At 51.2% G+C, this 16,691-nt stretch overlaps 2 protein-coding genes across 5 annotated transcripts in view; one reads left to right on the forward strand and one right to left on the reverse strand.

Moving 5' to 3' along the window:
- SART3 (spliceosome associated factor 3, U4/U6 recycling protein) overlaps positions 1-1,330 on the forward strand; it is a 36,122-nt gene extending 34,792 nt beyond the window's left edge. For both annotated transcript variants that reach the window (XM_008520954.2, XM_008520953.2), the window contains exon 19: positions 272-1,330. In XM_008520954.2, coding sequence (XP_008519176.2) covers positions 272-443 — 172 coding nt within the window. In that variant the 3' untranslated portion in view covers positions 444-1,330. The remainder of the gene's footprint in view (positions 1-271) is intronic.
- A 1,363-nt stretch (positions 1,331-2,693) lies between these two features.
- Positions 2,694-8,502, reverse strand: FICD (FIC domain protein adenylyltransferase). 3 transcript variants are annotated; one of them, XM_070627062.1, is made up of 4 exons: positions 8,419-8,502; positions 7,990-8,101; positions 6,595-6,953; positions 2,694-5,542 (listed from the first exon to the last, which is right to left on the reverse strand). In XM_070627062.1, the coding sequence occupies exons 3-4, from the start codon at positions 6,893-6,895 to the stop codon at positions 4,467-4,469; spliced, it is 1,377 nt and encodes a 458-aa protein (XP_070483163.1). In that variant the 5' UTR covers positions 6,896-6,953; positions 7,990-8,101; positions 8,419-8,502; the 3' UTR covers positions 2,694-4,466. The 3 variants fall into 3 exon arrangements, with proteins under 3 accessions (XP_070483163.1, XP_070483164.1, XP_070483165.1); XM_070627063.1 differs by having other exon boundaries at positions 6,595-6,986; XM_070627064.1 differs by lacking the exon at positions 7,990-8,101 and having other exon boundaries at positions 8,419-8,495.
- Between the last annotated feature and the right edge of the window lie 8,189 nt (positions 8,503-16,691).

The raw sequence follows: 16,691 nt of genomic DNA on the forward strand, positions 1-16,691 counted from the left end.
ATGAGGTCTAGAAGATGACAGCCGTTTTTATCCATCCTGCGGGTGACTGTGTGGCACAGTGTTGGCCCTTGCCAAAACTGAAAAAGGCAGTTACTTAAAGTGATCTTTACTTGATAGCCAGAATTAAGGAGACAGGATCGTCTTGTCCTTGTTTTTCATCCGTCACCTTTTAACTCTGAGTGATTGAACCTGTCCTGGCTTATTTCTGCGAACAGACCAGGGGCCACGACTTGTTGCTTTGAAAGGCTACATGCAGTGTTTGCTCTTTCAGGCGGGGGAAGGGGAGGACCCAGCTGTCTCTGCTGCCTCGCGCCCTGCAACGCACGAGCGCGCCAGCGGCTCAGGCCGAGAACGGCCCTGCCCCGCAGCCAGCAGCCACCGCGGCCACCGAGGCGCCCAAGATGTCCAATGCCGATTTTGCCAAGTTGCTTCTGAGAAAGTGAACGAGACTCTCAGAGAAGGGAAATGCCTTACTTCATGCTGGCCAGGACGACCACCGGGGAGCCAGCTGTACCCTGGGTATGGAAGGGCCGGGGACAGTGCCCGCGCCCGCGTATCTGCCTCTGGCTTAGACAGAAAGGGAAAGGGGGTCCAAGGAGAGGCGTCCAGTGCTCCCTCATATTGAGGGCAATCGGAGGAAAACGATCACTCCACAGGTCGGGCACAGAGTGTAGTTTCTAAGATATTTTTGTGTCTTAAAGAGTGAGAAACAGAAGTGAAACTCAGACGCACCGTTTTGAGACCCACTTGTCCAAATGTTTTTGGCCACCTCTGGCCCCTTTTTATAGGACACTTCTCTTACACCCTGCACAGCACAGGTGCCCGTCACTCTTTTAATTTTTAAAAGACAAAATGGCAGATGCTAGTAATTCACCAGAATGGCCTATTTTAGTAACGGGGTGGGGATAGGGGAAGTCACATACAAAACATTGGATGGATTTTTGTTCAAGGGGGCTGTGTGTTTTTATATTATGTATTTGTAAATGACACGTCAACCCGTTGTTTTATGTTTCCTAAAAGCAAAATATTTGTGACACTTGTTTTATAGCAATTCTGTGTGCCACCTGCTGTGGACCATTTTCTTTGCCTAGTGACGAGTGAACTTGTTCTTTGTCTAAATATTGAGTTTCAGCCCTTTGGTTTTGTTTAAATACCATGTCAAGTGCAAACTTAAATTGTCCCCATTTAGCTTTGTTTATTAAACTGAAGTTCTCTTCAAAAATTCTTGCCGAATGGTACTCAGATGTGCATTCAAATATGGATGTATTTTGAAATGGGTGTACCTTGCTTTCTCTAATAGATGTGTAAATAGAATTTTTTGTAAATCAAATCCTGTTGTCTCTTGGATTTACATAATTTCAGCTATGATGTGTCTTCAGTTTCAAACTTCATCTTACACAGTTTGACACTTTTTTACCCCTTCTCTTTGATCAAATATTTATTGCTTTGAAAGCAACACAGCCAGTCAGTAGGAAAGCTGACTTTATGAAGGCACCCTGGGGAAGACAATCAGGGAATTCTTTCATACGTGAAATCAACTCATTTGTTGTTTAAGTTCAAGTTTTTGTGCCTCAGTTAGGCCTTACCTCATTTTTTAACGGAAAATTTTAAATGTTATAAAAATGTAGACAGAAAAGTAAAACTCTGTATGTTCCTGTCATTGCATCAGCACCTCCCCCTCATAGCCCACCTTCCTTCATCTCCACCCGGGCCGCCTTCCCCTCTTCCGGGTCAGATTGAGGGCCATCCCAGACATCACAGCACACGCCCCATAACACTGCAGCACTGGTCTCCGAGAGCTAAGGACTCGCAGGCCACAGTTTTATCATTATTCCTAGAAACATTAGCAATAATACCTTAATCTCATCAGCTGTCCAGCAAATTTCCAATTCCCTATTGTGTCATAAATGTCAGTTTCCCCCTGTAAGTTACGATCGGTTGATAAACCTCTTCAGTCTTAGTCTGTAGGTTCCCTGCTACCCTGTCTTTCTCTTTTGCACAAAACGTTTTTCGTTAGGCGTTCCTTCTGAATTAAATTCACAGCAGCGGCTCTTGGAGGCGTGAGGAACCTGTGCCGTAACACTGGCTCATCCTGTGTCGTCGTGTGGAATGGCTGCTTCCCTCCCTGCGGAAGCCTGTTGGGTGGCCGAGAGGATTTGGGACGGACAGAGATGACACTGAAGGGCCAAGAATATTTCCTTGTCAGTCCAGGTTGCTGTGGCTCACTCTTTGCTGCTTCACATTTACTGTTTGATTCTCTTGCTGCTGGCCAGTCCTCTGACCTCGCTTCCTCCTTTCCGATGTCAGCATAGGCTCGTTACAGAGTTGCACCTTCTTACACTTGAGCAGGACCCAGTTTAGGTTCAGGGTGTCGACTGTTCTAGAAATGGATTTTCAGGAACATAGGAGTGGGTTTGTGTGTTTTCTCCAGAAAACCAAGAACTGATGGTAAATAGAAACATGGAAAAACCATTTCAGTTACTTGAGTCTTGGTGAAACCTCAGCCATTCATCCCCGTCAACCTCGCCAGGCAGCTTATCCAGCTGGTTCTGTCTCGTTCTCCTGTTAACTCGCCATCTTGGATCTGTTCTGCCAGAGCAACATAAAGCCGAGGGCTGAAGTTCTCAGAGAACCCCTCCTCCATCCTAAGACACATGGGAACATCTCTGGAATAAGACAGCAGTCTCAGGCACTTATGTAATAAAATACTTTATTAACTGGCTAAAATAAGCTTCACATACAGCTAAAGTGCAGTTTCTCTCTACATACAGAGCAGGCATTTCTCTCAGGCTTCCTTGGTGTGCTTATAAGCCAAGAGGGTAGAAGGGTTAAGGTTTAAGAAACACCTTATGGCAGCATACAAGTATGAAAATATTTTTCATAAAGGTCTGAATAGCTAGCCCTTGGGGCCATTTCATACATCTTTTCACTTATTTTTCTTAATCTTTCACAAAACTCCTCTGTGCTGATTATACAATTAAATAACCACAGACACTTGCTACACTAGAATAGTGATCTCATTACTGTCAGGATCGGAATTCTCAAATCAGAGACAACACTTTTATGCATTCGCCGTCATTCAGACACGGACGAAGCGCAGGACAGTGTCAGGCGTCACGGGCTCCGTCACTGGAAGAGGAGCCCAGTGACTTGCGACCGTTCTGACTCAAAGTAGCAGCAGTTGTGTTGGCACCTGCGCCGTGTGAGAGAGAGAAGCTTCTTTCCACTTCCCTAGAGTGACAGCTTGGAAACTGGCCTGTCTGACACACAGCGCTTTCCAAGTTACTGGGAAAGCAAGGCCACCCCAAGGCAATCTATTCTGCTTCCCCGAAGGGACGCTGGACAGTACAATGGCTGTGGGAGGTGGGGGGTCAGGCCAGCCGGGATAAAACTGCATAACGAAAGGGACACATCCTGGCCGTGGTCAGAGGTTTTTACTTGGTTCAGTAGAAACTGGCACCCTGATTCATTATCAAAAATGCTTATTTGGTGTTGACATGGCATCTGTTTTCCCAGATGTGTTCTTTAACACATACCTAAAAGGGATGTTAGACTCAGTGGGGCTGAGGGCAGACTGCCCACTTGCACAGGACCTGATTTGCAGCATGATTTACTTGTTGGGTGACAAACCCAGAGGACTTTTAGATTAAAACCTCTGGTCTGAGTTGCTGCAAATGAAGTGCGAGAAACATCACAATATAAAAGAAAACCAGGCTGGCCTCTCCCCTAGTCTTAACTAGAAAAATATTCTTGATATGGAAAAATAACAGCCTCTGGTCCTAGAGTGTACAACTAACTATGGCTCAACGAATCTTCCTTGAAAGAAGCAAGGTATGTAGTAAGAAAGGTGGTCAACATTCATTCCCTATCTCGAAAGTTTGCTCCACCAGCAAGAATTAGTCACCACACTCATCTCTCGGGAGGGCAGCAGAAACCTCTAGAAAGCAGGCTTTCAGTCACTTCTCAAAGCTGGGACTGGGTTCTCCCCAGGAGTGCTGAGCTCCCGGGTGACGTCAGAGCTGCTCAGCCAGTTTCACAAAAAGGCTGCGAGGAGTTAGTCCTGCGGCTCCAGACGTCGTCACACAGCCCCTGGCCTCTCCCCCACCCGAGTGCAAATTCTGCTCCAGAACCTGTGTTCCCGTCACACGAGGGGCACTAAAGCCCCCAAGCCTGCTGGGACCACCACAAGAATAGGGGCCACCGGCACCGACAGTGGACACCACACATTTACAAGCTCAAAAGAAGAAAATAAATAACTTGGCTGAATCATAAGTTATCTTAGAGACAAGGCTTAATAATTTAGTTTTTTTTTTTTTAACTAAAAAAACATTTGGAGGTAAAGAATGTTTACGTTCCTTATCCATCTCCTTTTGCTTTGGGAGACGACAGGGTTTCTAGAAATGCTAAGTTTCTTTGATTTTTTTTCCCCCTGGGACATCCCTTGTCACCAAGGGAGGACTTAAGAGTTAGGGCTTCACAGGCAGCGTCTCCTTGAAGCCAGAGTGGTTGGGTCTGGCCTCCGGCAGTGCCACCGGGTACTCCGTCGTGGCAAAGAGCAGGGTGTCCAGGGTGGTCTCCGTGCACTTGGCGATGAAGCGAATGAACGGCCTCACGTCGCCCTCATTGGCGACCTCCAGCACGTGGTAGTACTCGGATCTCTGCTCCTTGCGGATGGTGATGGGCGGGTAGCCCGCCTGCATCAGGATGAGGTTCATGAGCAGGCGTGAGGTCCTTCCGTTGCCGTCGATGAAAGGGTGTATGTAAACGAGTTTATAATGGGCCAAGGCTGCAAACTCCACCGGGTGCAGGTTCATGGCGTCCTCGGAGTTGAGCCACTGGATGAACTCCTGCATCTGCTTCTCCACATCCCGAGGATGCGGAGGGACGTGGTGGCCCACGAGGACCTGTGTTGTCCGAAACCTGCCGGCTTCCACCGGATCCACGTAGCCCAGCACCCGCCTGTGGATCTCCAGCACGTCGCTGAGGGTGACGGACCCGATGCGGGAGACCAGCGTCGTGTTGATGTACTTCATGGCTGCGTGCAGGCCGATGACCTCGTTCTGCTCCTCCAGGCTCTTCCCCGGCACGGCGTAGCGGGTCTCGAGGATGTGCCTGATTTCCGAGAGGGTCAGGGTGTTGCCCTCGATCGCGACCGTGTGGTAGATGTGATGGTAGTACGTTTCCTCCATGACCCTGCGCAGCGCGGAGTTGCCCTTGGGGATGGACATGACCTTCTTCACTTTGCTGTCGATGATGCTGAAGTACCTCTGGTCGATCTCCTCCACCAGCGGCAGCGTCCGGTCCCGGTTGACCAGCGCCTTCTCGTGGTAGGGCGAGATGGTCAGTGCTCTAGTGTATAAGTAATCCGCCTGGATGATGTCCTTGTCTTCTTCTGAGAAGATGCCAAACTCATTGAGCGCGTCTACGAAGTCCGGGTCCATCTTGAGGGCGTGCAAAAAGAGCTTGTGGGCTTTCTCCCGCTTGCCCTGGCGTTTCATTTCCAGGGCTTGGTTCAAAGCCGCTTTGGCTTCCAACTTTCCAGCTAGAAAAGAGGCAAGGAGGTGCTGTCAGGGAGGGCGGGGAGCGGCAGAGGACATTCAGGGGAGCTGTCACCTGTGCCTCGGGGGCTCGTGGCGCACATGCTCTCAGCATGCCCGGTGCCACTCTATATATATGGCCGCATTTATTCCCTCAGCCCCATGGGGCGGTATCCCGCTCGTTGTCCATTTGTCCCCAGAGCTGCTCTGTACCCTGGGAGGCATCCCCTGGCTCCTCAGCCCCCTGCCTTCCCACCATGAGTGGCTGTGTGCCTCTGCGGCCAGGGCCCCGTCCGGCAGCCATCCCTACCTCTTCTCCAGCTCCGAGCCAGTCCTGGTGATGCTGGTCCCTCCCCCGACCCGTGCCCCTTCAGGCCCAGGCTGTGAAGGCTCCTCACTTGTGCTAGGCCCTGGGGGCTTCCCTGTTCCTGGGCCGTCTTTAATTCTTTTAACCTAGTAGTTCTCAACCAGGGGCTGTTTTGCCCCCCAGGGAACATCTGGCAATGTCTGGGGACATGTCGGGTTGTCACAGTTGCGGTGGGATGCTACTGGCATCTAGTGCGTAGAGACCAGGGGTGCTGCTCAGCATCCTACGGCGGACAAGACGGCCCCACAGCAGAGAAGAGGGCCAAGGTGGAGAGGCCCTGCTCTACATCGAGCCCACCTTCCCCCGCCCCCACTGTGTGGCAGCCACACAGACTGGCTGCTTTTAGTTCCTCAAGGGCATCTTACCCTCAGGTCTCTCTGTCCGGAGCACTTTCCCCTCAGGCCTTTTCCCTTGGCCCCTCCTACTTACATTCAGCTCAGGCATCCCCTCCTCCAGGGAGCCTTCCTGGTGTGCTCCTACAGTCCCTACGCTCCAGCCCGGCCGTCCTCCCCTGCCCCCCCCCCCCCCCCCCCCCCCCGGCCTTGGTGATGCTGTAGCTCAGTCAGCCACTGGGGGCTCAGGGCTGACTCGTTCACTGTCATACCCCTGTGCTCTGCACACAGGACAAAAGGCAGCCTACATATTTATGGAATTAGCAAGCATTGAGGGGAGATGGCCAGTCGGTCTTACCCGGAGAGGCCTTGGTCTTGACCACCAGCAGTGCCGAGTCCCTGGAGGTGATACTGAGCTCCGTGGACGGGCTGGTGCACTTGGTGACGGCATGCTGTACCCTGTCCAGCTTGCTCCGGAGCAGGTAGAAGGCTTTGAGCACGGCCACGCACTGCTCCTCCACGGCCCCCAGCGGCAGCAGCAGGGCCAGCAGGGACCCCAGTGCCACGCTCAGCAGCAGCATCCACAGGAAGCGGCCCCACACGGAGACCCATTTGGGTTCAGTCACCGCCATCACGGAAGCCATCGGCATGAGTGTCATCTGGACTCAGGGGTGGGCCCCTGGCACATATCCACAGTCGCCTGAGAGAGAGCGGGGTCTGCGACCAACCAAGAGTTGTAGGAGGTGAGGCCTACATGGGACCGACACATCCAGGGTGTACTCGACTTCAGCTGGGGCTTGGAGGACCCCCTCCCATCCCACCCCCCTCTCCTTTAACTCCACTGACCAAGTGGTGGGGGCAAGCCAAGGAGTGGCTACAACTGGGAGGAGTCTGGAAGGACGGTGCCACCTCCAGGGCAGTGTGACTGTGTGACCAGCAATGCCAATGCCACCCAACACTTATTAAGCACTTCCTGTACTCAGCACCTCCTGCATACTCTCTTGCCATCTTCAACAGGAGCCGATGCTGTCGTCACCCCACTCTCCAGAGGAGGAAACAGGCTCACAGAGGTGAAGTCCCCTGTCCAGAGTCACCCCGTGAGCAAGGCACAGCCTTAGCCATGGCTTTGAAGTCTCCCCCCGTCCCCACAAATCTCTGTGGCCTCTGACCCCAATGCTAGGTGTCCGGGACACAGAACAAATGCGCACATAGCCAGATCAGCTAAGGCAGTTCTGACCCTGACTCATGGATACGCACAACAGTTCGGTGGCTTGGTTTATGGCCACATGGGTGGCCACCTCTCCCTGACAGCAGCCACACTGCCCAGCCCCTCTCTGGCCTTCCTTTCCTGGCCTGTGCGGCACGGATCTTGCATTGAGGTCAGCCAAACCGGCATCTCGAAAGGAACTTGGGCTGTGGGCCACACTGGGTGCCTGCCCTCTGTGACCACGGGCTTGGGGCTGGCCTGGGGAGTGGGGGTCAGGTATGCAAGCACCACTATGCTAACAATAAGCATTTATTGGGCAACGAGGGTGTGCTGAGGGCTAGCCGTGCAGTATGTCACTTAATCCTCACCACGCCCGGAAGGAAAGCTACCCCCAGCTCCATCTTACAGACAGGGAAACTAAGGCACAGAGAGGGTAAGTCAACTCCCAGAAAGCCCGCAGGTAATAAACGAAACTCTTGGGCGTCTGAGTCCAGAGTGCCCGCGTCTTAACCTCTACCTTCTGATTCGTAATCAGAACCCGCGCACCTGCTCCGCGACGCTTCTCCAAGACCCAGAAATGCCTGAGGAGGTCTGTGGTCACTGGGCCGGGGCTCTAAGTGGCTCGTTGATACAGAACATCCGAAACGGCCTGGAAGCGCTGTGATGGGGGTGCAGAAGAGGGCGCGGGTCCCCGCTTGCCTCAGGGGGCCCGGGCGGGCTCCCCGAGGGACAGGCTCCTCACGGGGCTCGAGTCCGCCAGGGACGCGGGTCCGCGCGGGGGAGGAAGCAGCGCGCGCCGGGAGGCGCGAATCTCTGACCTTTCACTTTGGGGGGAAACTGAGGCCCAGAGAAGCGAGGGGACTGGACAAATGTCCCTCTGAGGTCGGCCCTTTCCGAGCCCCGCCCAGGGATCGCCGCCCCGCCGCGCCTCCCTGCTCACTCCTTCCAAGCCCCTCGGGCTCGCCCCCCACTCACCGCGCGCCGCCGCCCCCTGCCCAGCGCTCAGCCGGCTCCCGGGACCTCCTCCGCCGCCGGCCTCCTGGCCCCGCCCCCGGCGACTCGCTATTGGTTGGCCCGCCATCCTCGTCGCTGCGGATTGGCTTCCCTCACTTGTCCGCCCCTCGCATTTCCGGGTTCCCGCGTCGGCCTCTGCTTCCCCGGGAAAGACGCGCCGTGGGCCACTCCCATTGGCTGGTTCCTGTTTGGTCTCGTGCCCGCACCAGCCAATAAGCAATGGGAGGGGCGGGGCCTGGGCGACAAGGCGGGAGCAGCGGGTGCGGGAAACCCTCGGTGGCTGCGGTTTTGGGGCGCGCTAGGTGCCTGGAGATTCGCACTTCTGCCCGCTGCAACGGCTGCCCTCCCCTCTGTCTCCTCGTCCCGGGGCCGCTCTCGCGCGCCTCAGTTGCCTTAGGTGTGAAATGAGGATGCTGACGGTTTACGCCTCTCCATCCTGTTGGTCTGACTTCACAGCCCTGCTCGTAGCCCCCACCCTGCGCCGCCAGGACTGCGATCTTTCCCCTTTCTCTTACCTTCTCTCTCTCTCTTTCTCCCTGACTTTTTAATTTGCATCCTCTCGAGAAGGGCCTGGCTGGTTCTTTTGGCTTCCCAGAGAGAGAGAAGATTTTCCTTGAAGCAGAGATCGGAAGCTTTCATCTTAATCCATAAATATTGAAATTTAACATCCAGAGACGTGCCCAGAAATGGCAAGCATTAAGAAGTTAGCAGTACAGACTCTGGCGGTACAGAGACACCCAGGCTCAAATTCACACTCTGTCACCTAAGCTCTATGTGACCTTGGACAAGTAACTCTGAGCCTCAGTTTCCCCATCTGTAAAATGGGGACAAACAGCCTACCTCACTTTTGTCCTCAAGTTCAGGGTTTGCAGAAGGCCTGACGCCTCAAGATCTGACCTCCTCCATGACACACATGCCCCTTGGGGGCCAGTACCAGGCAGTGGCTGTGGGTGTCACCGCCGGAGCCACACCACCCTGGGTTCAAATCCTAGCTCTGCCACTTGCAGACTGAGTTACATTCAACAAGTGACTTGACTCGCTGATCCCCTTTTTGCTTTTCTGTGAGATGGGGGTAATGTGATGACAGTTCCTCCTCATAGGGTTTTGTGTGAGGGCAAGCGAAATCCCACACGTCTGGCACAGAGCAAACACCAGGTCAGTGTCAGCTGTCGCAATGATTCCTAGGAAAGACACCAAGTCATTGCTGCTTTATCTGTTACCTGCAGAAGCAACTGTCAGAGCTGCAGGCTGCTCCAACCGCTGGGGAGAGACCCAACGCCCTCTCATAGGTCTCAGTCTAATTCCAGTCTAGGGAGGCCAACGACACACAGCACAAAGTGAAGTGTCCAGGTCCAGGTCGAGGGGTGCTGTCATGAAGGACACCATGGGGGGACCTTGCAAGGGGAGGGGTCAAACAACTTTGGTCCTTGCCCGTTGGGCTCCCTGTTTATACTTGTAACTGGCCCCCGTTCCTCCAACTCCCAGCCGTTGGCGTGGAGCGTGGCTCTTAGGGCATGGTTGAGAAATTTTGTTGACTTGGAATGAATAAGAAATATTCGAAGCAGGACAAACCATGGAGTTTTTAAGAAAGAAGATCAGGATGCTGGTTATTTCTGGGGGACGTTGTTCTCTTGGGGTCCCTTGAACTTCACTTCTGATGGCCACAGCAGTGACGTTGTAAAATCCTGCTCCAGAGGAAGCCCTGCTATGCAGCCAGCTAATTACGGGGCATGGTTGGTAGAGTGGAAAGCAGTGGGGCTTTGGGGTCAGACGACATGTGTTCAAATGCAGGGCCCATCACTTGCTGGCTGGGTGACCTTGAGCTAGTCACCTCCCCTCACTGAACTGTCATGGGACTTGTGGACCTCTGTGCCTTCCCAGGCGTAAGGCGATGTAATCATATGCTTTCAAAGACACCATCCTCCTTCCACTCCTTGAGATGCCAGTGGCATCTCTTTAATGAGCGTAGGTCACCAGCAAATCCAGAAGCTACACAAGAAGCATTAGTGAGTAAAACTGCCTGAGTGTGAGACAGTAGGGAGAGGTGGGGAGTGTGGAGAATGTGAGATCCCCTGCCTTGTCCACAGTGGGCAGCGGCTTCTCAGCTAGAGCCTACATTTGTGATGCTGGGGTGCAGGCCAAAAGTTGACAGATTTTCCAATTTTTCCATAGAAATGTCAGGTCTAGATTTTTAAGCAAAATCTCCAGATTTTTAAACAATTGGTATGTCTGCCCGCTGGCTACAGAGGGCTGCCAGATTGTAATCTCTGTTTTAGGCTTTTAAAATGGGTGGGAGATGGTGGCCGGCAACCTAGGAAGAAATACTACAAATGCCTCTGCAAATGATCACACCACTGTCTGTGGACACCAGGGGGCAGTAATTCACCTGGCATCTCTTCCTCCCATTCAGATCCCTTGGCCGAGATTAAACTCAATCTTCTTGCTTGACGGGGTCTACATTCAGCTGTGTTGGATGCAAAAAAATATGTCCCCAAAGCGATATTGAAAACTTGGCTTTCTCTGCCTTAAACATTCTGTTTTGGGTGAAAATTGCCTCCCCGTGGGCCCCAGAGGAATTTTCTAAAAGCTTACCTTGACACTTGACAAAGAACCTGGAAAGTGGCTGCCTGGGAAATGTGTCCGTTATGCAAAACAAAACAAAACAAACCTTGTGCATCTTTAAGAAAGAGCAGTCAAGTGCTTCTTGCTGGCAGAGTTGGATCCTACTGCTTAGGAACACAAAAATCCCCAACTTGAGGCTATGGTGCGTTGAGATGACTCCAGAATGACTGGACTTTGTTTAAAAGGAAATAGACCACGTTTCTCGCCCCGCCGCCCAGTTCCCCTCATTTCCCAGGCTGCTTGGAGTTTTTTTCTCCTTCTGACTTAACTGCTGATGAATCCTCCTTATTATGTGTACCCAGTGGGATCAGGCCCAGTTTCTGAGGCATCCCCAAGGGACAGAGTTTTGGGGACCCCGTGTGGGTGTCCCTGGGCTGATGGCTCATGCTCTGGACTCACGATGTTCCTCATGTCACACGGCGTGGAATTGATTTTCACCAATCTATTGGATCTCAGACATGCAAATAAGTGTTGTTTTCAGAGGAAGTCCTTTGGGGAAGCCGTATTTCTTACTTTCAAAAAATTTAAGAGAACTGCTTTTTAAAAATGAAATAATCAACTACTTTATTTCTTAAAGGCAAAATGGATCATTATAGATATGATAGAAGGCACAAATAAGCAAGAAAAAAAATACCTGTGCACAATTGTACTAGATATTTTTTTATGCACATCTATTTTTAAATTGTGAAATATTTCAGACATCCAGAAGGCGTGGATAATACAATGGGTACCTGTGTGCCTGCCACCCAGTTTAAGAAATGCCGTATCACCAATGCACGGAAGGCCCATGGCATTCTCTTCCCCCATCACATTCCCTTCCCCCTCCCAGAGGGCGCCACCATCTTGAATTTGACGTTCATCGTACCCATGAATGGCTTCTTGTTTTATGCATCTGTTCCTAAATAATATATAGTGATGTTCTGTGTGTTTCTCCATGTTCCATTTACTCTGCGTATCCTTCTGCATTTTTTTTGTTTTGGTTCAGCACTGTATTTTACTGATTTATATTCATCTTGATACGTGGAGTTCTGGTTCCTTAATTTTACACTGCTGCGTACTATTCCATTTACAGTTTATTTACCATTTATCTGTGGATGGGCATTGGGCTTGTTTCCAGTCATCCCCTGCTATAAACAGCGCTGCAGTGAAATTCTTGCAGGGTTTTTTGGCACCTGTGTGGAATTTCCTCCAGGGCAGTTTCTCAAACAATCATCTGGGGAGCTTTTAAAAAAATACACACACCTGAGCCAGCTCCAGACCAGTAAAATCCTCCGGCCTCTCTGTAGCTTAGCTGTAGGTGGAAAAAATTGCATTTGCCATGCTATCTTGTTATTGGTAGTGGTAAAGACCGTTTATTAAGCACTTCCTGTGTACTAAGTAGTTTATATCTATTATTTCGTTGGATTTTGGTAACAATGCCGTGTAGTAGATATTACCAAACCCACTTCATGGAAGGTGAAACTGAGGCTCAGAGAAGTTAAGTAACTAGCCCAAGGTCATGCAGCAAGCAACTGGCAGAGCCAGGGTTCAGAACCAGTCTTCCTGACTCAAAACTTATGGTTTTAACCAGTATGAGGCCCTATGACTTCAGAGCAGACAGGTTACACTTTAACTCTTTAATTTTACAGATGGGGAAACTGAGGCTGTTAGAGGGAAGGACACACCCCGGACACAGATCCATGTCTCTAGACTCCCTGTCCATCAACACAGCACTTCCTTATCTAAAAATAGTTTGGGGAAAGGAGCACGGAGGGAAAAATCTTAATAAAGCTATCTTTTCCTCTCAAGACAATTCTGGCTGTCCTGGGGGCATCTGGATGCACTCTGCATCAGTTATCCATTGCTTTGTAACAAATAACTCCAAAATGTGGCAGCTTAACACGACAATAAGCATTTATTATCTTACACAGTTTGCGCGTGTCAAGAATCCGGGAGCAGCTTAGCTGGGTGGTTCTGACTCCAGGTCTCTTGAGGTTGCAGCCGTGATGCCGGCCGGGGCTGTGGTCATCCGAAGGCTTGACTGCACTGAGGATCCGTTTCCGAGGCGGCTCACTCACGTGCTGGTGAGCTGGCGCCGGCTGGAGGCCAGGGCCTGCCGTCCCCCTCCATGTGGGTCTCTCCATGGGGCTGCTTGAGCTTCCCCCAGCGTGACTGCTCCAAGAGCATGATTGTCTTATGTCCTAGCTTTGGAAGTCACACGCTGTCACCTCTGCTGGACCGTATGGGTCACAACACAGGCCAACCTTGGTACAAGGTGGGAGGGGACTACCTAAGTTTCACCAGGAGGTGAAGATCTTTGGGGGCCCTCAGGAAGGCTGCATACCCTACACCCCCTGCACCTGCCCCTCCTCTGTCTCAGTGGTTCTGCCCAACAGCATGGACTTTAGGCCCCTTTTGACTTCATGTGGCCGAGTCTTTGGGGAAAGACAGGAAGCTTCTGCAGGTGTGACTCACCTGGGAGAACAAGGGGCTCCCAGTTACCCACTGCCTTTCCCCCAGCTGTTTAATGAGAGCTTTCCGGCCTGGTGGTGTCACTCTCATCGGCCCGAGAAGCCGCCTACTGCTGCCTAAAAATATGGTCGTGTTGACATGGAGACTGGTTCAGGAGCTCGAGATGCCGTTTTAGATCCCAGCCCATAAAAGATGCGACTAACACCCTCTGCTCTCCCTGCATGGTGATGGCGACTCAGGGTGGCCACTAGGCAGGTGTGGGGTGTGGACCCAGAGGAGCTGTTGTCTGCATCCTCCTGCTTCTCGGATTTCCAGCTTCATCTAATTCCAGGCTGCCCCTCCGTGCACTGACCGTCAGCATCAGCGAGGCAGCTGGGGTCTGGGGGCTGCTGGGCAGAGGGGCAGCAGACCAGCCTGGGTCCAAATTGCAGTCCCTTTGGACGCACCCCAAAGCTCTCAGTGGAAGCTTCCTGTTGCCATAGTAACGTGGAGACAAGGAAATTAACACGGGTCCCTGGCTAGCCAAGAAAGCCAAGCGTTTAACACGCGTCCCCCTCTTTTAAATAGAGAGTTCCTAGGAGACCCGTCGATGGACATCAAAGGGTCTTTTTCAAGTGTTCAGGAAATGCTCTTTAAAAAAACTGTGGTGAAATGAGCGCAGCCCTAATCAGAGACTTTGGAGTTCTTAGAGGAGCTGGAGAAATAAGTTCAGAGCCAAAGCGACTAAAAAAAACCAAAACAAACCCAGCTGTATTGAGATATAATTTGCATACCATACAATCCATCCATTTACAGTTACAATTCGATGGTTTTTAGTATATTCAGAGTTGTGAAATCATCGCTGCAATCAATTTTACATTTTCATCACCCCCCAAAGAAACCCCACACCCTGTGGCAGTTACTCCCCATTTCTTCCCCACGGCCCTCCCTCAGCCCCTGGCAATCTGTTCTTTGTCTGTATAGCTTTTTCTATTTTGGCCATTTCCTATAAATGGAATCATACACTGTGTGGTCTTTGTGACGAGCTTCTTTCAGTGTTTGTATGCTTCGCCTCCTTGAGGTTCTTCGTAGTTTTTCCGACAAAGGTGTCTCCGTTCTCTTTGAGAAGAATTCCTTGGCTGGGGATGCAAGAGCCAAATTAGCCCACAGGGTCATGATGGATGGGAGGGAACGGATTCCTCTGGGGCCGCCAACCCTGGCTCTTCTGGTTCCGTCTTGAGATTTCCCGGCAACTCGGAGACTGCAGTGGGGACAGCGGCCCCTTCGGAGCCCTGCTGGACAGCGTCCTGCCAGCACGAGCTCCGTGCTTCCTGTGACTCCTTCTCTCAGAGGCTGGTGTGGGAGGATTGCAATCACAACCAGCAAGTGTTTACCTGCCAGGCACCAGGCACCGTACTCGAGCATCACACGTGTTGAGACTAGCTCAGGGACCGGCCTGTGGCTGAGTGGTTAAGTTCGCCGGTTCAGATCCTGGGTGCGGACCTATGCACTGCTCATCAAGCCATGCTGTGGCAGCATCCCACATAGAACTACAATGACTTACAACTAGGATGTACAACTATGTTCTGGGTTTTGGGGAGAAAAAGAAGAAGAAGAGGAAGATTGGCAACAGATGTTAGCTCAGGGCCAATCTTCCTCACCAAAAAAAAAAAAAAAAAAAAGAGGACTAGTTCATTGTTACAGACCTTTCTTTTTCTTTTCTTTTTATGGGATTTACTTAAAAGCCACCTGTTTTACTTCATGCAAATGTTTTGCTGCAGCTATAATCTGGGTCAGTTTTCCATTTTTTTTAGCCATAAACAAAGCACATAGAAATAATCTAACTTTTCACTCTCTGCTGTTCAAGATATTTGAATTGTTTATTTATTTATCTGTTATATTATTATTATTTTTATAATGTGATAGAATGCACATAACATAAAATTTACCATGTTAACCATTTTTAAGAGGACAGTTTGGTGGCATTAAGTCCATTCACACTGTTGTGCAGCCATCACCGCTGTCCATTCCCAGAACGCTTGCCATCTTGGAAAACTGAAACTCTGCACCCACTGAGCACTAACGCCCCATTCTCCCCTCCCCCAGCCTGGAGACCACCCTTCCACTTTCCGTCTCTACGAATTTGGCCCCTCTAAGTACCTCATATAAGAGGAATCATCCAGTATTTGTCTCTGTGTGACTGGCTTATTTCACAGCATAACGTCCTCAGGGGTCATCCGTGTGGTAGCAGGTGTCAGAATTTCCTTCCTTTTCAAGGTTGAATGACGTTCTTAGTGCTCATTTTTAACACGTCTTTGTGTAGAGCCAAGAGACCAGCCCGATATAATTTCTTTTTAATTTTAAAGATTTTATGTTTTTACTGCAGTTTTAGGGTCACAGCAGAATTGAGGGGAAGGTACAGAGATATCGCCTGCACCCCCTGCCCCCGTTATCACCCTCCCCACCAGGGCGGGACGTTGGTTACTCCTGATGAGCCTCCACTGATGCATCCTGATGGCCCAGAGTCCTGGTTGACGGTAGGGTTCGCTCCTGGGGTGGCGCATTCTGTGGGTTTGGACAAATGGACAGCGACACGGATCCGCCATTGCAGCATCACACAGAGCAGTGTCACTGCCCTAAACATCCCCTTGCTCCCCTGTTCATCCCTCTCTCCCCTAACCCCTGGTGCCCACTGACCTTTCACTGTCTGCGTAGTGTTCCCTTTGCCAGGACGTCACAGAGGTGAATCATACAGTGCGCACCCTCTGCAGACTGGCTTCTGTCGCTTAGTGATATACATTAGAGGTTCCTCCACGTCTGTTCACAGCTTGATCGCTCATTTCTTCTCAGTGCTGAATAGTATTCGCTGTCTGGATGGCCCACAGTTTGTCTATCCTCTCACCTGCAGAAGGACATCTTGTTGCTTCCAGGTTTGGGCCGTTATGAATAAAGCTGCCATAAACATCTATGTGCAGGTTTTTGTGTGGACATGTTTTCAACTCCTTTGGGTAAATAGCAAGGAGTGTGATTTCTGGATCCCATGGTAAGAATATGTTTAGGCGCTGGCCCGGTGGCCCAGTGGTTACGTGCGCACATTCCGCTTCAGCAGCCCGGGGTTCGCTGGTTCGGATCCCGGATGTTGACCTAGCACCACTTGGCACGCCATGCTGTGGTAGGCGTCC

Source organism: Equus przewalskii, chromosome 7 (assembly GCF_037783145.1).
Source record: "Equus przewalskii isolate Varuska chromosome 7, EquPr2, whole genome shotgun sequence".
NCBI classification, from domain to species: domain Eukaryota; kingdom Metazoa; phylum Chordata; class Mammalia; order Perissodactyla; family Equidae; genus Equus; species Equus przewalskii.

What these genes read in the sequence shown, in the direction of transcription:
- FICD (XM_070627062.1), bottom strand. Translation starts at nt 6,895, where the DNA reads ATGACACTCATGCCGATGGCTTCCGTGATGGCGGTGACTGAACCCAAA. An exon ending in CAAGACCAAGGCCTCTCCGG is followed by an intron (nt 5,543 to 6,594) that starts GTAAGACCGACT and finishes CCTCTTTTCTAG; the next exon opens with CTGGAAAGTTGGAAGCCAAA.